This window comes from Oryctolagus cuniculus, chromosome 3 (assembly GCF_051225735.1).
Source record: "Oryctolagus cuniculus isolate XC-2025 breed Fujian yellow rabbit chromosome 3, ASM5122573v1, whole genome shotgun sequence".
In the NCBI taxonomy this organism is placed as follows: Eukaryota; Metazoa; Chordata; class Mammalia; order Lagomorpha; family Leporidae; genus Oryctolagus; species Oryctolagus cuniculus.
In genome coordinates this window covers 74,878,887-74,902,095 of record NC_142869.1, presented here as the reverse complement: position 1 = coordinate 74,902,095, position 23,209 = coordinate 74,878,887, and the positions used below count along the sequence as shown (strand labels likewise).

The window sequence follows — 23,209 nt, the reverse complement described above, 5'->3', positions numbered from 1 at the left end:
TGAATAAAAATAAAATTGAAAATATAAGCAGAAATAAATCATGGAGGCACTGAAATATTATGCCAAGGAACTTAGACTTTATCTTGCCAATGATAGATGGACAATGAGTTCGCTGTTGTTTTACGGGTAATTTGATTCATGAATTTCTTCCTTTGCATAGAAAGAGAATTGAGGAAAAATCCACAGCCTGATTCTAACAAATATTAAGCATTCTATGACATTGTTATTTGCCTCCTTAATATTGTCGCTCCCCCTCTTCGTGGAGGAACGACACAGGACCCTGCGCTGTTCTTTTGTCTGCTCGGCCCTCCCCGGGTTTGCTGCTGGTTCTTCCCGGGTTGGCTACTGTCCCTTCCACCTCCGTGGAAGGGCGGTTCCCCCTGGCCACTTTCCCCACTTCCGCAGGGGAGCGGCACACCGCCGGCCGGCTCTCTCGGGGGCTGCACAGGTGTTCCTTCAGATAGATGTTCCCCTTAGATGTTCCTGGTGCATGCTGTCTCTCTCCTCCTTTATAGTCCTCCTCCGCCAATCCCGACTCGGCTGCCCACACGCCGAGTACGCTGCTCTCCTCCAATCAGGAGCAGGATCAGCTCCTGGAGGTCATCACTCAAGTTGGCAAGAGGCAGCTGCGTAGAAGCTGTTTCCTCCTCTCCCAGCGCCATATTGTGGGAGAGCAGATGCATAGAATAAGTCTTAATTCCAGTAACTCAGTCCAGTCCGGGTTGCTCCCCACAAATATATTTGTTTTTATATTTGATTTATTTTGAATGGACAAATAATAATCATATTAATGGAATACAATGTGATGTTATAATCTATGTATGCTTTTTTCCTTTTTTTTTCTTTCTTTTCTTTTTTTTTTTTTTTTTTTTTTTGGATAGGCAGATTTAGACAGAGAGAGAGAGAGACAGAAGGTCTTCCTTTTTTCCATTGGTTCACCCCTCAAATGGCTGCCATGGCTGGCACGCTGTGGCTGGCACGCTGTGGCCGGCACCCTGCGCCCATCCAAAGCCAGGAGCCAGGTGCTTCCTCCTGGTCTCCCATGCAGGTGCAGGGCCCAAGAACCTGCGCCATCCTTACCCGGCCACAGCAGAGAGCTGGACTGGAAGAGGAGCAACCAGGACAGAATCCAGCGCCCCAACCGGGACTAGAACCCGGGGTGCCGGTGCTGCAGGTGGAGGATTAGCCAAGTGTGCCACGGAGCCGGCCTATGTATACTTTCTAGAAATACTTAATAAGCTAATTGACATATCCATCACCTCACCACTTATTTTGCTAAGTCTTTCCTTCTCTTGATTTATGGCTTCATTTCCTTTTTTCCTCTACAGAGAAAAAGTAAAGAATTGGGGTCTGAAATGCAACCTACCACCTAAGTATTTTTGAAAGTCATCTTAACTCCATTCCAGAAGAAGATGAGACATAAATATATCTACACGAATATGCATTTTTTCTGATTTAAGAAAACCAAGTAGCGAAATATCTCATACTACGTTACTTAAAAGCACTTAATGTGTGGTCTTATTATATAGGTTGAAATCTGATGTCTGTCATATGCTGGCCTAAGAGTCACATATTCAATGGTAATAATAATAACAATCCACTGGAGTTTTCCTAAGAGTTGTAGCAAGAATACAAATGCTTAGCATAGTGCTAATTTTAGATAAGATTATGCTGGTTCGGGGGCCGGCGTGGTGGCTCACTTGGCTAATCCTCTGCCTGCGGCGCCAGCATCCCATATGGGCGCTGGGTTCTAGTCCCTGCTGCTCCTCTTCCTGTCCAGCTCTCTGCTGTGGCCCAGGAGGGCAGTGGAGGATGGCCCAGGTGCTTGGGCGCCTGTACCCGCATAGGAGACCATGAGGAAGCACCTGGGTCCTGGCTTCGGATCTGCGCAGCGCCGGCCGTGGCGGCCATTTGGGGGGTGAACCAACGGAGGGAGGACCTTTTTCTCTGTCTCTCTCTCTCACTTTCTAACTCTATCTGTCAAATAAAATAAATAAATAAATAAATAAATAAATAAAAGATTATGCTGGTTCAAGTATAATGTGCAAATCTTAAGTACGGTTCCATCTCACCAGTCTTGTCCTTTGTGCTGTGGCTGTGAAGCATTTTCTATCATGCATATTAATACCTATTGCTAATATAACACAAACAGCATAGTCATCCTTGCTTTACACAGATAATTTTTAAGATATTCCAAAATAAGACAATGTCTTTCCTATTTATCCACAAGTTACAATTTCTACTGCTCTTTATTCCATTCTTTACATTCTGTACATTTCCATATGATATCATTTGCTTTCCTTTTGAAGAGATTCTTTTGATTTTTCCTTTATATGGTGCTACTAGTAGTAAATTTAATTATTTTTGTGTTAAAATATTTATTCATCTTAGTTTTGTAAATAATATCTATAAGTTAAATTGCTAGATATTAGGCTACTGTCCTTTTTAATCTTTTGATCTTTTCTTTTTTTGTTAAATCTGTATATTTTTCATTATTGTGACTTCAAATGCATTGATCTCTTCAGCAGTGCCTTTTGTCGTGTCTATCTGAATTAAAACCCATTCTGTTTATTTTTTATTTCAAATGATATTTAGATCTCTATGATTTCCATTTGGATATTTAAAATATTGATATATATTCAAGTTCTCTCTGTAGTATATTTATGTGTTTCTTTGCAACTTTTCAGTAATACTGTTTATAATAACCATTTATATATAATTATCTTCTCATTTATTAATTTATGTCACCCCAAATCTGTTTGCTTTTACTTGCAGTTGAATTATATTTCCTGCTTCTTCCATATCTTGAAGGTTTTTATTGGATACAGAATATTGTGAACTTCACATGATGAAGTATTATATTTTATTTTATTCCTAAAATGTGGTGTGGACCTAACAAATTGGTTTTATTTTTTTTTTTTGATTCTTATATTGAAGTAGAATTAACTCCAGAGAAAATTTTAATGTAAGAAATGGATTTTAAAATTTAGTGGTCTCAAGATCTCTTCTATCATATTTCACAGTCCTGGGTTGCCTGTTGTCCAATGTCTAATAATTTTCCCCAGTTTCATTGTTGTTTACAATGATAAAGTAATTCAAACAGCAAACATTTCAAAATGGAAGCAGATGACCCTTATATAATTTAAAATAACCTCATATAAACCCAATGTCTCCAATGATTACACCTCACACTATTGACAGATTAAAACTCTATTTTTCTCTTCTATATTAGCATATTTTACTGCCCATGCAGCCTCTATTCCACACATTAATATTTAATATTTATGCATTAAATAAAAATTATCAGGAACAATGAGTTGTAGAGAACATAATCATAACAGAGTCAGGATATAGACTAAACTTTCTACAATCAGCAAAATAGAATATCACAGCACCTAGATAAGCAATTAGATCATATAATCTCAGAGAGAAAAATAAACTCAAACTTAATATTATGTATGATTTACTTATGCCATAATCACCAAAGTAAAACAATGTAAAATAAAACAAAACATGACAACATTGTAATGCAATTTTACAAAATCAACAACTGTTTAATATATAGTAATTCATTATAATGTTAGGATGGTATACTACATTTTCATCTTCTTGTTGAAGATTTTATCAAGAAGCTTATGTCTGTAAAAAGATTTGATTGTGGAGCCAGCCAACTTTCACCCATTAATAGCAGCAATTAAGTTTAGCCAATTGTGTCCATAATTCTGGCTAATGGGAGTGGATGCACGATGGCTGTTACAATATAAATTTAATACTTTTTGATGGGAAAAAAGTGACCAACATTTTTTCATGTAAAATAATAAAAAGGTTAAGTGATTGTACTGGAGACTCGTGATATCTATTCCAGGAAGGTGCTTGTAGACTCCTGGCACTTCTTGTCATTGGTGTTAAGAAAATGGACTGGAGTGCATCCCTATTGCACAAGCTGATCCATCAGTGGCCCATCACCACCCAACACTGCCTCACAGGCACTTATTTAATTATAAAGTCACCTCTTGATGGCTTATTTTGCTTTTTCCACACTCTGTAGTGAAAGAATAGCTCACAATTCTCACACTTAAGGATATAGAATTTTTATATTTCTGTTTAATGTTACACCTTGGGTTGTTGCTCTGATTTATATGAGTTTTCTGTAGAGAAAATTTCAGGTCAATGTAAGCTAATGCACATGTGATCAATGCCTTTCAAAGCTTTCAATCACACTATTTGCCTTGTACAGATCAATTGCTAATGAAGGCATCCAATTACTTCCCTCAGAATGTGTTCAGGAATAGTAGAAGTGAAGACAGCTTGATACAGCCACCTGTTTATAATTGCACATTATTCATGAGGTAATTCCTGTGTGCATCAAATGTGGCTGCAGTAGAGATCCCCAGAAGACCTTGACTCATTGTGCTTAGGCTGTACTGCAGTAGAATCTTTGCATGCACTGAAAGGACACAGCATTTCTTCCTGCAGAAGCAGTGTTAACATGCAGCAAAATATCTAATAATTCAAAAAGTTTAGGAGGAACAAAGACATCTTGGAGATAGATCTTCATTGCTTTTTATGATGCAAAAGAAAAATAAACAGCATGCGTTTACCAGTCAAACTAATGCTAGCATGGTAGAGTCTTGTCCTAAATATGCCAGGGCTTCATCTTCATCTAAAGAAAGTTCACTCAGCTGAAAGCATAAATACATTTCCTGTTCAAAACCATTATGCATGAATTATAGAAGATTATTAAAAGAAATATTTATTCTTTAAATCAAGACAGTTCTTTTATAATCTGAAACAGCAAAATGTAGTTCTGTTTCACATTGCACTATTTTATTGATTCACGAAAATTTGCTGCAATTAAGTTATTATTTAAGAATCTTGGATACCTACTGAACGAGAAGTAAAAAATCAGTGTAGAATTAGAAACTATTCCTTATAGACCCATATAGTTAATGTAGTCAATTAAAATGGGATACTATATTAGACAACGATGCTATCACTACTATATAAAATATTCAAGGTTAGACTGTAGAGAGCATGATAATTCTTTTTTTTTTTGAGAACATGATATTTCTATAAAGGTGTGGATTTTAAAAAAATTCAGATCTTTACCTGGAAACCCTGGGGTGAATGTTTCCAATATCATCTCAGTGTCACTCAAATATTGTTGTTCTTTATAACCTAGTTACATACGAAAAAAGTCAATGCACTTTCTGCTACTATGTATTTTCTGAACCAGGATGATCTTACAGTTTGTTGCTTACCATTAATTGACTGTTGGCCTGACTAGTTTCCTGACAGATAGCTCACTTCTTAATGTATGTTCCAGTGAGAAGAAAGAAGTTTAAAATTACATAATTTATTAATACAATTTGACGTAATTAAAAAGAGGTTGTGAAATGCAGTGTTTATTCAAGGTCATATGTCTAGTCAAGAATAGGAATGCTATTATCGTAGGAGACTTGGACATGAATTTTTTTCTTAAGATTTATTTATTTGGGGCCAGCACTGTGGCACAGTAGGCTAAGCCTTTGCCTGGGGCACCAGCATCTCATATGGGTGCTGGTTCATGTCCTGGCTGCTCCTCTTCTGACCAGCTCTCTGCTAATGGCTTGGGAAAGCAGTGGAAGATAGCTCAGGTGCTTGGGCACCTGCATCCCTGTGAGAGACCTGGAAGAAGCTCCTGGCTCCATGCTTTGGATTGGCTCAGCTCCAGCTGCTGCAGCCATTTGGGGAGTGAACCAGCAGATGGAAGACATTTCCCTCTCTCTCCTTCTCTGTGTCAGTAACTCTGCCTCTCAAGTAAATACAAAAAATCTTTTAAAAATTAAAACAATGGGGGGAATTAAAACAATGATATTTATTTATTTATTTGAAAGGTAGAGTTATGAGGGAGAGAAAGAGAAAAAGAAAAAGAGTAAGAGAAAGAGAAGAAGAGGAAGAGGAGGGCACAGTGGGTTAAAGTCCCAGCCTATAGTGCCTGCATCCCATATGGGAACCCATTTGAGTCCCAGCTACTCCACTTCTGACCCAGCTCCTTGCTATGTAACTGAGAAAGCAGCAGAGATGCACCCTCATGGGAACCCTGGAAGAAGCTCCTGGATCCTGGCTTCAGGTTGGCGCAGCTCCAGCCTTTGCAGCCATCTGCAGAGTGACCAGTGGATGAAAGACCTCTCTCTCTGCCTCTGCTTCTTTCTGTCTCTCTCTCGCTCAGTTTCTTTTATTTATTTGAAAGTCAGAGAGAGAGAGAGAGAGAGAGAGAGATGTTTCATCTGCTGGCTCATTCCTCCAACCAGGAGCCTGGAACTCCATATGTGTCTCCCAGCTGAGTGGCAGGTACTCAAACACTGGGGCCATCTTCTGCTGCTTTTCCAGGTGCATTAGTGGGGAGCTGGATCAGAAGTGGAACAGCTGGTGCTTCATCAGGCTCATATAGGATGCTAGCCAGCATCACAAGTGGCATCTTAACCCATCTCAGCACAATGCTGGCCCTGAGCATGCAATTTTGGCAATCAGTATTCATTAATACCACACAGAGTGACTGAATGATGATACATATGCAGGAAACAAACATTTACCCCATTGAAGATTTACATTGAAGATTAAATTCAATTCATTGCCTACTTTTTTTTAAAAGATTTTATTTATTTATTTGACAGACAGAGTTACAGACAGTGTGTGAGAGAGAGAGAGACAGAGAGAAAGGTCTTCCTTCCATTGGTTCACTCCCCAAGTGGCCACAACGGCCAGAGCTGGACCAGAAGAGGAGCAACCAGGACTAGAACAGACACCCATATGGGATGCTGGTGCCACAGGTGGAGAGTTAACCTAGTACACTGTAGTGCCAGCCCCCATTGCCTACTTTTAATCGTTCCTTGAACTGTTAGCAGTTTGGGACTGCAGAGTTGACAGAGCATGGTGCCCATTTGGGAAGCAGATTATCTGTTTCTGTTCTAGATTGGAAGCTTTGAGAGCATTAAGACTCAATATCCTTGCTGATAGATTTTCAGAAGCTCAGCATGGGCTGTGTCAGCAAAGAGGTGATTTTCTCAGAAAAAGCTTAACACGAATGGGAGTTGAAGCAAGTGAGGAAGAATAGGGCTGAATCTTGTGAAAATAGTTTCAATTGTTAGTTTTTGGTCAAAGGCAAGATCAAATCCAATGGTGATATCAGTTTAGCATCTATAATATCTTTACTTCCATTAAAAATTGGAGTTGGTATACTTTTTAAAGATTTATTTATTTATTTGAAAGGCAGAGTTAGAGAGAGAGAGAGAGAGAGTCTTCCATTCACTGGTTTACTCCCCAAATGGCTTGCAATAGTCAGGACTGGGCTAAGGCAAAGACAAGAGCCAGGAGCTTCATATGGGTCTTCCATGTGGGAGCAGGAGCCCAAGTACTTGGGCCATCTTCTGCTGCTTTCCAAGGCACATTTGCAAAGAGTTAGCTTGGCACTGGAGCAGCCGGGACTTAAACCAGCACCTATATGGGATGCCAGCATTGCAGGTGGTGGCTTAACTTGCTCTACCACAATGCCAGCCCCAAAGGTTGGTATATTTTAAACTCTTATTTATTTTAATTTTATTAGAAAAAGAGAGGATGGAGAGAGAGGGAGAGATGAGGGAGAGGGAGAAGAGGAAAAAGGGAGAGAGGGAGGGAGGAGGGGAGAGGGGGAGGGAGAGGGAGAAGTGGGAGATGGAGAGGAAGAGAAGAGGGAGAGGGAGAGAAAGGGAAAAGGGAGAGGGGGAAGATGGAGAAGAGGGGAGATGGGGAGAGGGAGAGAGAGGGCATTAAAGGAGAAGGAAAGGGGGGGAGAGGAAGAGGGAAGGGAGGAAGAGGGAGAAGGGGAGAGGGTGAGGGGGGACAGGACAGGGAGAGAGAACCGGGAGGAGAGAGAGCCGAGAGGAGAGAGAGAGAGCAGAGAGGGAGAGAGAATGGGGAGAGGGAGAGAGAAAGGGGGAGGGAGAAAGAAAGGGGAGGGAGGGGAAAAAGGAGAGGCAGAGGGGGAAAGGGAGGGGGAGAGGGAGAGAGAGAGGGAGATCTCCCATCAGCTGATTTCATTCCCTCAAGCAATTGAAAGCTGATGCTGGGTCAGGCGGAAGCTAGGGACCTGAAACTCAATCTGGATCTCCTACATGAGTGGAAACTGCAAAAGTATTTGGGCTATCAACTGCTGTCTTCCTGGGTGTGCATTAGTAGGAAATTGGAATGGGGTGTTTAATCAAACCAGACACCAAAATATGGGATGCAAACCTCACAATCAGCTACACCAAGTGCTGGCCCCAGGTTGATATGCATCCAATGGATGGAAGATCTCTGTCTCTTCCCCTGTGTGTGTGTGTGTATGTGTGTGTAACTGCCTTTCAAAAATAAATCTTAAAAGAAGGTCTTCTAAAAAATTGAAAGGTACGAAACACTTCCAAAAGTATTTTATGAGGCCAACGTTACCCTGATACTCAAGCCTGGTAATGACATTATAAGAAAAGAATAAAACATCTCTGGTGAGCATAGAGGTAAAATTCTTCAACAAAACAGCAGTCAATCAATTCAGCAACATGTTAAATGATCATTCACCACGATAAATTGGTATTAGTTCTTAATCTGCAAAATGGCTCAACATCATTTTAGTGATTTATAATGAACTGTTTTGCATCCTAATGATAAATATCAATTGTTGAATTGATTTGTCACTTTTTTTTTTTTTGAGGAACTTTGCACCTATGCCCAGGTTTTCATTTTTCTTTTGCCCTATAGGAATGCATCCTATAATCTAAATCCACTCTTCTCTGAATACTTTCTACATGACCATATTAGGCGGAAGACTGGGGAATTTATGGACTCTGTTTTTAAATTCCCACATTTGTTCTTATTTCACCTGGGGATACCATTTCTCACCTTCAACATGCTCCCCAAGAATTCATATTCATCAGAAAACTCAACTCAAGATGTAGTTTTGCTGGGAAGTTCTGTAAGACTTTCCACTATCTCCTGTGTCCACAGTAGGAAGGGAGTAAACAGATACTGTACACCAACTTGGTGCTTGGCTTATCACACTAAGTAAATCTCTAATTAGGATAAGACAGCTATATTTACTTCTCAATTGCTGTTCCTAAAAGATAGGGGGCATACAATGGATTTTTATGAAATAAAAGAAAAAAACGAAAGAAGGAGCTGAAATTTTGTGTGAATAGGAACTCTATACACTTACAGATGTTGATTTTTTTAATTTTATTTTATTTTTATATTTCACAGGCAGAGTGGACAGTGAGAGAGAGAGAGAGAGACAGAGAGAAGGTCTTCCTTTTGCCGTTGGTTCACCCTCCAATGGCCGCCACGGCTGGTGCACAGCGGCCGGCGCACCGCGCTGATCTGATGGCAGGAGCCAGGTGCTTCTCCTGGTCTCCATGCAGGTGCAGGGCCCAAGGACCTGGGCCATCCTCTACTGCACTCCCTGGCCACAGCAGAGAGCTGGCCTGGGAGAGGGGCAACCGGGACAGAATCCGGCACAACAACCGGGACTAGAACCTGGTGTGCCAGCACCGCAAGGCGGAGGATTAGCCTATTGAGCCACGGCGCTGGCCTGATTTTTTTAAAAGATTTTTTATTTATTTATTTGACAGGTAGAGTTACAGATAGAGAGAGAGACAGAGAGAAAGGTCTTCCTTTCATTGGTTCAGCCCCCAAATGGCTGCTATGGCCAGCAATGCGCCGATCCGAAGCCAGGAGCCAGGTGCTTCCTCCTGGTCTCCCATACGGGTGCAGGGGCCCAAGCACTTGGGCCATCTTCCACTGCCTTCCTGGGCCACAGTAGAGAGCTGGATTGGAAAAGGAGCAACCGGGACTAGAACTTGGTGCCCATATGGGATGCCAGCGCTGCAGGCGGAGGATTAACCAAGTGAGCCACAGCGCCGGGCCCTGAGATGTTGATTTTAATGTGACCCAGACCAGACTCTAGGGACACTGTGTCACGTGGGTGGTCAATAAAATCTAGAGCTGGAGATGAGGTGTTCTTTGTTCCAATTTGTGATTTTTAAATCATTGATGATAGAAGTTCACATGTGGATGAGGAAATGAATAAGGGAACCTGAAAATTTCAATATATCTAATGGAAATGAAAATCTCCACCTGTGAAGTGGTCACTCACTTATTCACCAGAGCTCTTTATTATTCTTTTTTACAAAAAAATCAAATTTTATTGATTGACATAAACTACATAAAATGTATTTTCTTCACCCAAAATAACAGCAATATTTTTCTATTTCTGTATAAACCATAAAATGTTTATTTTGTAGGTTTTGCTTATAAATCAAGACAAGGGGCTTGCACCGTGGCTCACTTGGCTAAAACTCCGCCTGCGGCGCCAGCACACCGGGTTCTAGTCCCGGTTGGGGCACTGGATACTAGTCCCAGTTGCTCCTCTTCCAGTCCAGCTCTTTGCTGTGGCCAGGGAGGGCAGTGGAAGATGGCCCAAGTGCTTGGGCCCTGCACCCGCATGGGAGACAGGGAGGAAGCACCTGGCTCCTGGCTTCGGATTGGCACAGCGCCAGCGGTAGCGGCCATTTGGGGAGTGAACCAACGGAAGGACGACCTTTCTCTCTGTCTCTCTACAACTGTCTCTCTGTCTCTCTCTCTCTCACTTTCTAACTCGCCTGTCCAAAAAAAAAAAAAAAAGACAAGGCATTAGATGCAGTCATGTCAGAAGTCAGAAGAAAGCAGAGTCAATTGCCAGTATCCCTGGACCACAAGTCTTTCCTGAGAATACAGATTTTAAAATTTTTATTTATTTGAAAGGCAGAGAGTAAGAGGGAGAGACAAATACACACAGACACATTTGGGGGGGGGGGAGGAGAGAGAGAGAGAGAGAGATAGAATCTTCATCTATAGGCTCACCCTCCAAATGCCAAACTTGGGCCAGGCCAAGCCGAGCCAGGATCCTGGCACTCAATCCATGTCTCCCACATGGGTGTCAAGGAGCCAAGTACTTGAGCCAACTGGGACTAGAACCCCCGGTGCCAGTGCCACAGGCAGAGGATTAGCCAAGTGAGCCATGGCGCCAGCCAATCTTCTGACGGCAGAGAAGGCATCAGAGGGCTGCTCCCTGGAGATTTTCCCCAGACTCTTCTAAATGGTGAGACATTTTTAGGATAACAATTTTAATAATTAAATAAAGATCTCTTCTATACTACAGAGTACAAATAGTAGGCCAGTTATACAGTTATTCTATCTAATGTTTGTGTCAGTATCTAAAGAATCTAAAATAAAACAAGTGTTTGCAGGAGGTCCATAAAATGTCAAAAATTTTATGCCTGTCTGGCCACTGAGATTAGCAGTGGTTTCCTTTAGTTCTTGCCCCTTTGTTCACCATTCTTAAAAAGAACAGAAATTTCATTGTCAAGTTTTAAAAGCAATTGCAATGGTTGGTGAAAAAAGAAACTTCCTCACTTGTTCTCAAGACACAAATCCTCCCATTGACAGGTGCTGAATTGTGCCAATCAGTATTTAAGGCACAGGAAGAGCAGAGGGTGTAGGTAACTTGGGAATATTTCTCTAAGTGTAAGAAACAACAACTTTCATTTGGAAGAAAATCCACTGGATACAATGTAAGCCTAATCATGACAAAACCTCACATTGAGTCCCTACTTCTCAGTTATGCAAACATGAAATTTCACAGCCAAAACTTTTCCAACAGCTCCAGAATGCAGGAAGCATTCACATCCCTCTCTCAGGTTATGAGATTCATCAACAAACCTCACCAACACCAGCAGGTCCTCTCCCCTACCATGTCCAGTAGGTTGGAAGTGAGAATGGGAAAGAAGTGAGTCACTTCCTTGAGCGTTTCTTTTTGAATAAGGGCTCACTGATCTCTACCATTCGTTTCTGCTGTGTTTTCCAACAGAGCAAATGACCACAGTCTCCAGGTGCTTTCTCAGGATCTCTCCATAGAATGTATCTGGTTCTCCAGCAAACTAAAGTGATCCAGAGTAAAGAGAATTTCTGGATTTTCTCAGCCTCATGTCCACTCAGGGGTAGGTTTTATTTTCCCCATTAGAATCAAAACTGTAAACAAAGATTTTAAGGTGTTCATTTCCTTCTCTTCAAGGATTCAAGGTGAAAGGTCTTCTCTCCGCTCCCTGGGTTCTGAACACTGACATTGTTTGTTCCTCTTCAGAAGTGTGGTCATGTTTTTCCCCATTTCAGTGCCCTGCTTTCATCTTTCCTCAGTTCTTGTTCAAATGACTATCAAGGTCAAATATCAAAGTGTTGCATTATCTCCATGAACTATCTATCAAGACTAGTTTTAGGGGTCACTGAGGTCTCAAAATGTTCATCACAGAATTGAACATATTTGGCTGATGAGGTGTTTTGTCTTCTAAGTTAGCCCTCCTACATGTCTTTACCTGCTCTGGCTGGATCCACAGAACCGGAAGCAGGCCACTCCATGCCGCAGGCTCTTCGGCATGCAGAGAGGGGCAGCACAGGCCTTCCCTCCCACATTCCAGGGTCAGCCTGCCCACCTGAGGGGCTTGGAGTGGAGCCAGGCCAGCCAATGAGGAAGGCCCTCAAGCTCTCTATTGACCCTTATGGCTGAGAATGCAGACTCAGCATTCATGGAAAGCACCAGTTTCAGGGAAGAGAGAACAAGGCCAGGAGACCAAAGTAGATCAGCTTTCAGAACCGTAATTCTCGTTCTCTTTCTCCTTTTCTCTCCTTCTTCTATTCCTCTCTGCTGTCCTTGGTGGGGGGAGTTTTAAATTTGGAGACAATGCCTGGAAAAAGACAAGGCGCTGTTTTTTTTTTTTTTTTTTTTTTCATTCAACATTTATTGGATGCTTGACAGCAGAGGTCAACTCAAATCCTGTCCACATAGAAAGATAAATCTAAATCAAGAGGCTAATTGATTAACAATAATATAACATATTTAATTTTGATATTACTTTCCATAAAGCAAATTTTAATAAAACTGAGCTATAGCTAGCATATCTCAAGAACAAACAGGAGAAGTTAACTATGTCTGGATGGGGCTCAGGTACAAAGAATAATTCTGCTCACATTTTCCAGCTAATCTCGAGTGGAAGATTTGTCGTGTCCCTGGCTCCTCTCTTTCAGCTGTACCTATACCCTGGAATCCTAGCTACCAGCCTCCTGAGCAACTCTTCTTAAAATTCCCTGTGTTGAATAAAATTATGTTCTTTAAAGGCTAAACTTCTCCTTCTTCTTCAGGGGCCCATTTTACTAACTTCAGCTCTCCTTTCCAATGCAGGACTCAGCATTTTTTCCTGTGTACACAGGGATATTACAGTTTACACTAATAGTATGAATCTGATCTTATTTTATACTCAGCTGAGTAGTTAGGGTTTCTTCCAGTATTCAGTAACCTCTTGAGTGTAAGATTTATCTTTCTATGTGGACAGGCTTTGAGTTGACCCCTGGTGTCAAGCATTCAATAAATGTTAAAAGAAAAAAATGAAAAAAAAAAATAGCACCTTGTCTTTTTACAGGGACTGTCTCCACATTTAAAACTACTCCCATCAAGAACAGGGGAGGGGAGTAGAAGAAAGAGAGAAGAGGAAAAAAGAGAATGAGAATTAGCATTCTGAAAGTAGAACTGGTTTGGTTTCCTGGCCTTGTCACTTACATGTTCTATGTCATGTAAAAGTTATTGTAACTTTTCCAAGTCTAATTTTTTTAAATCTATAAATTGAGAGTGACCACTGCTTCATGCATGATAAATACCTAGGACAAGACTGGATGTAGCAGTCCTTTCAATAGAAATCATAGATATTCCATCATCTTTCAAACCATTTCAAGTATACTATATTTATTATTTAAGAAGAAAATTTTACAGAGTAGAAATTGATAAATAGTAACATAATGACATAATTAATTTTGGCATTAACTTCCATAAAGCAAATTTTAAAAAAACTGAGATATATCCAGTAAAATTATTGATTTTGATGAGTGCTTTTCACATTAGGTAAATGTATAGGAGCCTCTCATAAGTTTATTAATATTTTTTTACAGAATTAAATGATCTAAAGGATGTGCAAGTATGGCCAGTTTTGATTTTGGAGACTGATTAAGTAAGCTTTCAGGTAAAGCTTATCTTTAAAAATGCTACTGCACCAAGTTGCCAATCTTACTTCTTACATGAAAAAACAAAAACAAACAAACAAAAAACCCAAAGCTCAGTGTGGTTATCAGGTTGTATTTATTATTTTCTATAGTATGTAAAATGTAGATTATATTGTAAGACTTTGTTAAAATAATTCTTTACATAGTTTTTGTAAAGTTACTGGCAAATACAGTTTACAGTAAAAGCTATAATTTTCAAATTAAAAAATTTGTTTTTTTATAAAATTTACAGAAGCAACTTATGACTCAGCTTAAATATCTGAAGCAGCTCCCTGTTAAAGCATTCCTAATAACTAGAAAACTCAGAAGCTTAGATAAAGCACCAGCTGTAACCATGTTGCCAAGTTAACACTGATTCCTTGCTGGTCCCCAGCACATGATGGAGAACAACAGGAGAAAGGGAAGGAACATTTTACGAAAAAGCAGACACCTGAAATACATTTATTTAGGGGATCCCCCCAAAGGCATTTTGGTAAGGTTATTAAATTTCTGAGGAGCAGAAATTGATTATAATAATTAAGGCTCAAGAACATGCATTCATAATGAAATATAATTACTGAAATGTAAATTATAATAAATGCCATACAACATACTTAAACTTTTTATTTAAGTCAACAATGCAAATGTTTTCTGTTTGAAATCTTTAGGACTTTGCAAGTAATTGAAATCAGTCCTCATAGAAGTGAAATAAATATCAGAATCAAATTACATGGATATAAATGAATCCATTTTATGAATGTCAAACAATTTGTCACTATTTTTAAAAAAGAATTCCAGTAGTGAAAATTAATTTAGAATTTTGAAGTGTTTAAAACATCTTACAGGGTTATTATGTATATGATGACACAAAGTAAAAATTACTTGTAAAGTTAAGTAAGTGAAAATTAACTTGCTATATTAATATTATAAAACAACAATGAACTTAAACTGTCACTTTCTGATTCACAGTCCTCATAGTTTGAATGCACATTTTTTCTTAAAGTTATAAAGTGTAGTGAAAAGCACTGCAAAGCAATGGCAGTTTCTGAATTACAGGTTAAGATATTGAAAATCTCTGGAAATAATGGTAGCTCTCAACACTTCAAATTTGTACAATGACATACAGTTGACTAGGTCTTACATATTTAAGGTCACATTACAAATAAGTAGTAAAATATATAATTTTAAAAATAAGGTAAAACTTAAGCTTATTAACATATTATCTATTATGATAATTTTAGTAAATGTGTGTTTTTTTAAAGAAAAGAGCAAATAAAAGAATATGAGACAATGTAGGCCATAACCAGTTCCCTTTATGCTTTTTGTCCTGTAAATAGATCCTCATGAAGAGCTGGAGCTTAGGCTGGAACCCCAGTTAAACAGAAGAGAAACTATGAGCCCGAGAAATTGAAACAATATTGATCCAAACAACATTAATAGCAAACAATAAGGCTTCAACCAATCTTTTTCAGTCTCTGTGTCTGATCTCAAAGGCACTTTCTAAAGAACTGTCCTTGCCCTTCCGCCTCTGGCATTTGTCAGGACAAAATTTTGACTTAATAGTCTAAAACACTTCATTATTTTAAAAATACCATCCACAAATAAGATAGTACTTATATTTAACTAGGTCCTAATGCGGTTATTAAACGTGTATTAAGTTATACATTTACATATAATACATAAGGAAGTCCCTCCTTTGCAGCTAATCTCTATTAGAACCTCCCTACTCTTTTAGAAGAGGTATACACCACAAAATTCAGATAAAGAAGACAACATTGGATAAATGGCAACTTTAACGCACTTCAACTCACTTCAGCAATTTTGAAGGATTATCTTTCCTAATAGATTGAGTAAAATGAATATGTAAAGATAAAATGTGAATTTGCATGGAGTCATGCAAACACACACTTAATTAGCCCAGGTTATAAACAATGGATTATCACCTCAGTTTTTCTGATCTTTCCTTAATTTCTGACTTGAGCTTGAATATTTCTGGCTACATGAAGCCCAAGAAGTGGTAAGTTTAGATCTGTCTTTGGTTCACTTTTCTTTGGCTTTATCAAAATAGTCACCTTCTCTAGAAGTTTGAACATTTCCGTCACCATCTAGAATATGGATATTTGATCTATTTTTGTCATTTTGCCTTAAGCGATAACTTTTATAAGCACGCTGAATAATGGTTGCTGAAACTGCCTCTTGTTTTCGTTTTAGGGTAGTTGTGATTGGCTCATATGTGATCTTAAAAGGGTTGGCTAACATAAATCCTGATTCTATCTCGGAAAGGATTTTCTCCATCCTTGTATCTTTACCCATCACTCTGTTTGTAAAAGCAAGTAAGATATCCAGGCAATGAATTCTGTCTCCAACAGCCATGGGAAGATCCATAGCAATGAGCTGGCCTTTGTTGGGTTTTGCCATGTAAAGAGGTGGATCAAGAGAAGCTGCAAAATCTGAAAGTTTGCTAGAATCAATGTACTGGGTCCTCTCCGGATCAAACCTATTCCACACCTGAAAGAATTTCCTAAAATCATCTTCACTCAAGGTTTTGGCTTTTTTCTTAGAAGCAATATTTAAAAACTCCATGATGACAACAATATACATATTTATGATGATCAGCCATGATATGAGTATATAACTGACAAAATAAAAAATCCCAATGGAGGGGTTACCACAATCTCCCCGAACCTGAGTCCCAGGGTTAATTTTATCAGGATCACAGTCAGACCATTTACTGTTGAAAATTGCATTAAGCATCCCATCCCAACCAGCAAATATTGTAACTTGAAAAAGACAAAGCACACTGCTACCAAAGGTTTCAAAGTTGGACACATCATTAATTCCAGCTTCTTTTTTAACATAGGCAAAGTTGTACATTCCAAAGATGGCATAGACAAACATGACCAGGAAGATCAGAAGACTGATGTTCAACAATGCAGGAAGTGACAAAATCAGAGGAAGCATCAAATTATGAAACACCTTTGGGCCTTTTCCAAGACGTAGGATGTGGATGACCCGTGAGAGAAGTATCAGTTGCACAAGGGAGGGAGGCACAAGGTAGTATCCTACTGTGATAGGCAGTAATAATCCTTGATGTGGGAAAGACAAGACAGGCAATATGTTATCCAAACACAAATGTAATTAGAGAAATATAATGTAATATGTTATCCAAACACAAACGTAATTAGAGGAACATAAATTATTTCACATTTTACTGTTGTTCTAAATTTTACTATTCTTTATTGATCCCTCTAGCTTTATGAATTCCTCCTATTTAATAATTAAGATATCAAAAGTTTATGTTAACCAAATACTATCTGTGTCAACTATCAGAATACTGAGTAAAATTTGGAAGATAATTTTTCTACACAATCATCTTTCTATAAGTACTATAAATCAAATATTTCTGGAATTATAGAGGTTTTGAATAAAGAAGGACATATACATTTTTGCTGATTACTCTTTTGAATCAGGAGCTTAAATATAAATAACCCATAATGAAACATAGTAGTCATACTATTTTCTGACTGCTGTTGGATCAAGAATTTTAATGCAATCCATCCTTTACCAATGCCTAAGGAAGATATCATGCAAATATGCAAAGATGAATGACATGATTTCTGTCCTCAAAGATCTTATAATATAGAAAACAGTGATGGACATTTAAGATGATTACGAAGCCAGGCAGAAAGGCCTAATTGGTAAATATAATTACAAAAGTGTCTGGCATCCAGTGATTCAAAGATTATAATATAATTTATAAACAGTATTGGGCTTCATGAGCTTTAAAAATAAACTGAATATATGAGTCTTTGTTTAGAAATTGTGGTGGTGGTGGTTAGTAGATGAGCCAAGTATGGGAGTGACTGGGGAAAACAATTTGAAAAGGTAAAAATTATACTCAGTATCCCTAAGAGACATAAGAGATGTTTTCTGGAAGTGCCAGAGAAAATGTGATTCATTTTGAGTGAGAAGCTGGTGGAGGGGAGAAGTCCATGAGTCTTGTAAATGAGACAGTATGTGTGCTGCCTCTGGAAATGTGATGCCTCACCTTGTCTATCAAGCTCCGTCATTGCCAGATGTTCTCCCTCATCTGTGCCCTCATCTGCAAAGTGCCTCAGTCAGTCCTCCAATCTGACCCCAATTCCATTTCTCCTCTGTCTTCCAAATGCTTCCATTATGCAGAATGTGCCTTCCTTTAATTGTAATTTCTCTACATAATCAGCACTGTTTTTTTTGTTTTTAACTTATCTAAAATCTGATTCCATCTGGAGGTCACCAGTTTTCCTTAAACTCTCAAGTGCAGACAGCACATTCTCTCCTACTCAACATTTCTCAGGGAAGAAAGATGGAATATTTTTTTTTTCTTGTTGCACTGTTATTTCCAACCACTTCTCCTTCCTATCATTTTTATAAGGAAAAAGTAAATTTTTACTTTTTCAGAACATGCAATTCAACTATACCATTTCCTACCATTCCTTAGTTCTACGAATCATTTTCATTTGCTAAAGACTTGAGTCATTGGTTCACTTCTGGCCACGCTACCTCAACATCTACCATCAACAAGCAACTCCAAGGCCAGTGTCATGGACTTTGGCCTTCTCAACTTTAACCATCTGCACCATTTTACTCCAGTTGTCCATATATATGGCCACATTCTGGAGAGAGGATACTTAACCTTTTGCAATCACCAAGTTCAAACAATTTTCTCTTGATAACAATTCTTTTCTTTCCAGCTCTCTGATTAAGTAACTCCCTCCTCAATGTCATAAGGCTCTGTAGTTCCACAATTGCTGTTTTTCCCTATTATCCAACTGCATCTTATAGCACTTTTTCATTTAGCTACTTGAGCTTTTTTTCTACCTAATTAGTTGCATTCCTTCAACTCTCAACAGAATCAGTTGAGTGAGTTTTCTAGAAATATGAGGGGAGACATTACATTTTACACTACTGAAAACATAAAATAGTGCTTGACACAATAACTCTAAGACACTGTTCCACTTATGGAGCTTTCATTCTGGTATGTGTATTATGAGAAAGAAGAAGATAAAAAAATTCTCTCTACATGAAACACTTTGTTCCTAAATTCATTGTTTGGCTACCTCCTTATCCCACAGATCTCAATTAAGTTTTTGTTCTTCCACAAAGTTGCCCTATAACCCCTCCCTCTGGTATGCTGCTGCAGCCCACTGTGCTACTCCAACCATAACCTTAGCAGCACAGCATTAAAATATACTGCTTAATATTCCATACTTTTTAATAGTGTACAAGCTATGTGTATACAGGAATTATGCCTATCTTACATACTACTGAATTCTTCACAATACCTATTCACCAAAAGGATGATCAAATATATTTTTAAACAAAAGGATGGGATCTTCAAAGTAAGATACCTCTAGGGACAAATTCATTAATGCCTAAAACTCTAGACCTTTAAGTTGTAAATAGTTTTAGAGATTTGAAGTTAAAAAACAACAAGGTTATGTCATTCTAAGACATAAAATCCTTCTAGTATTATCCTAGAAAACTGATGTTTGTGTACAAATTTACCTGGCGCTTTGTGGCATAATGTCCATGCGATTAGTTCAAGAAACATTTAGGATTTTATGTCTGTCAGATATCTGTATGTTTATGGATACAAAAAATGGGAGGCTTTCTTATGAACCATTTCTTAAGTGACTGTCTTGCTTCTTAAGAGATGTATCTTGAAAAGCATTCCCTAAAAGAATTTGCCCATATCAACAAGTGAAAGCTTGACTAAACAACATCTTACCTGTAATGGAGAAAATGACCACCATAAAATCAAAAATGTTCCACACAATGGTGAAATAGTAACAAAGGAAAGAGACGAGCTTCAGTAGACATTCCAAAGTATACAGCATAACAAAGACTGAGCTAATCCAGTAGACAGCACGCTCCACTTGTGGACTTTGTTCATCACTTTGTATCATGAAGGTAATTACTTGGGAACAGATAAGAACTATGATGACGACGTTAAAAACTCGACTTGTTACCAAGTCAAAAATTAATCCTTGGAACTTGTTCTGTGGGTAAAGAAGACATGTGTAATTGTCTTAATAGAATATGTATACACACACAGTTTTTGATTCTACAACTTCCATTCCAGATTGAATAGAGTTAAGTGCCCAATATTTTACTAAACTATAATTGTAGGATATAGTTTAAAGAAACAAAAAAATGACCATTAAAAACTCTGTCAAGGAACATAGTTTATAAATTTTATCAAAAACATTCGCTAATTTTTAAAATATATTTTCATTTTATTTAAAAGGTAGAGAGACAGAGAAAGATCTTCCATCTGCTGACGCGCAAGCAACACCAAAGGCTAGACCAGGCCAAAGCTGGCAGGGACATCATTTGCTGACTCCCAGGATGAAGACATTAGGAATAAGTTGGATGAGAAGTGGAGGACCCTGGACTTGAACCATGCATTCTGATACAGGCTGCAGGCATCCCAAGGAGCAACCTAACTGCTGCAGCAAGGGCTGTCTACCCCCCAACAATCCAAGCATTTTTAAAGAATTTCAAAAACACTTTCATTTATAAAAGACAACATATAAATAATATGTAAACTTCAAAATTATCTTGATGCTTTCTTACTCCTGGACGTGGTACCGGTCTTTGAGAGTTGTCATACATCAGTTTCTTTAACTCACGGTATTGTTTCTTTTGCTTTGCTGTTATAAAGATATTTGAACCTCCCTGGTAGAGAAATGAAAGAAAGATATTAAAATTTTATTTAATCCAAATTTTCCTTAATACTGATATACATTTTAGAAAATTTGAAATTACAGATCTAATTCTTTAAAATAGCTTAGCTGCACTGGACTAAATCATGTTTCAATATGACTGACTTCTGCACAAAAATCCATATGGAACACATGTAGAATATGTACTAGTTATAGGTAATATCCAGTAAGCTTTTAGTGCAAGGCTCTGTGGATAATCAACCCTATTTTCACATTTCAGTCTAATAAAGCCTCTCTCTTGCTAAAGAGAGAGATCAGAAAATAGCAGAGGATATCAGAAAATGTTTACTAAGCAACAGAGAAAGTGAGTTTGTACCTTCTAATGAATATGGATGCATATAATTTGTCATATCTGTATTTTATATTTCATGCATTACCTTATATTCAAAATGCTATCATAATATTTTTTATTTGCCATTGTTTCAAAAGCATCATGTGCTTGCTTCTTTGTAGCACCTTCTAGGGCTGATTCATTTTTAGAATTCCAGTGATGATTTCAGCCTCTTATACACAATACATATTATGCACAATGTCATGTTAATCTAGAAATTTAAAAGTGCTGTAGGGGGCCAGTGCCATGGCACAGTAGGTTAATCCTCTGCCTGTGGCACCAGCATTCCATATGGGCACCAGTTCTAGTCCCGGCTGCTTCTCTTCCAATCCCAGCTGTCTGCTATGGCCTGGGAAAGCAGTAGAAGATGGCCCAAATCCTTGGTCCCCTGCACCCGCATGGGAGACCAGGAAGAAGCTCCTGGCTCCTGGCTTTGGATCGGTGCAGCTCCAGCCGGTGCAGCCATCTGGGGAGTGAATCAAAGGAAGGAAGACCTTTCTCTCTGTCTCTTCCTCTCACTGTCTGTAACTCTACCTCTCAAATAAATAAATAAAATCTTTAAAGAAAAAAAGTGCTGCTGGTCCTGATGCTGTGGCATAGCAGATAAAGTTGCTGCCCATGATACAGGCATCCTATATGGTACCAGTTCGAGTCCCGGCTTCTCCATTTCTGATCCAGTTCCCTAGTAATGCACCTGGGGAAATCAGCAGAAGATGATTTCTCTGCACCCACATGGGAGACCCAGATAAAGTCCTCACTCCTAGCTTCAGCCTGAACCATCCCTGGCTGTAGCAGCCATTTGGGGAGTGAAGCAGCAAATGAAAGATTCTCTCTCTCTCTCACTCTCACTCTCACTCTGCCTCTCTTTCTCTGTAACACCGACTTTAAAATAGATAAATTAAATCTGTAAACAAATGTATTGCTACTGCCATCATTTGTCAGCATGCAGTCACTTAAAATCAACAGGAATCGGCCGGTGCTGCGGCTCACTAGGCTAATCCTACGCCTTGCAGCGCCGGCACACCGGGTTCTAGTCCCGGTCGGGGCACCGGATTCTGTCCCAGTTGCCCCTCTTCCAGGCCAGCTCTCTGCTGTGGCCAGGGAGTGCAGTGGAGGATGGCCCAAGTACTTGGGCCCTGCACCCCATGGGAGACCAGGATAAGTACCTGGCTCCTGCCATCGGATCAGCGTGGTGCGCTGGCTGCTGCCCGCCGGCCGTGGCGGCCATTGGAGGGTGAACCAACGGCAAAAGGAAGACCTTTCTCTCTGTCTCTCTCACTGGCCACTCTGCCTGTCAAAAAATTTAAAAAAAAATCATTATGCTGTGTAATAAGCCAGTCCCAAAGGGACAAATACCACTTGTTCTCCTTGATAGGTGACAACTAACTGAGCACCAAAAAGGAAACCTGTTAAAGTGAAATGAACACTATGAGAAATGGTGACTTGATCAGCCCTCACCCTGACTGTTGATAAGCAACTTGATATGTTATCCCTCTTAGTATTTTTTTTGTTTGTTCTACTTAATTCTTTTGGTTGAATACTGTAATCAATACACAATTCTTCTTAAGTACTGAAACTTAACTGAAAAGTGATCGCTGTTAAATATAAGAGTGAGAATAAGAGAGGGAAGAGATGTGCAATTCGGGACATGCTCAAGCTGACTTACTTCAAATGGTAGAGTTAGAAACATACCAGGGGATTCCAATTCAATCCCATCAAGGTGGCATGTACCAATGCCATCTCACTAGTCCCAGTGATCAATTTCTGTTCACAATTGATCATAATGATAGGACTAAGAACCAAAGGGATCACATAAACAAGAATACTGTCTACAAATACTAGCTGATAGAATAAAAAAGGGAGAGAATGATCCAACATGGGAAGTGAGATACACAGCAGACCCATAGAATGGCAGATGTCCTAAACAGCACTCTGGCCTCAGAATCAGCCCTTAAGGCATGCGGATCTGGCTGAAAAGCCCATGAGACTATTTCAGGCATGG

At 39.1% G+C, this 23,209-nt stretch overlaps 1 protein-coding gene across 1 annotated transcript in view; it reads right to left on the bottom strand.

Annotated features, from left to right (window-relative positions):
- Positions 1-14,187: 14,187 nt before the first annotated feature.
- SCN7A (sodium voltage-gated channel alpha subunit 7) overlaps positions 14,188-23,209 on the bottom strand; it is a 97,032-nt gene continuing 88,010 nt past the window's right edge. The window contains exons 23-25 of the mRNA XM_089328249.1: positions 20,728-20,832; positions 19,880-20,150; positions 14,188-17,195 (exon numbers count right to left, since the gene is read on the bottom strand). Of these exons, the coding sequence (XP_089184375.1) occupies positions 16,150-17,195; positions 19,880-20,150; positions 20,728-20,832 (1,422 nt within the window). The 3' untranslated portion in view covers positions 14,188-16,149. The remainder of the gene's footprint in view (positions 17,196-19,879; positions 20,151-20,727; positions 20,833-23,209) is intronic.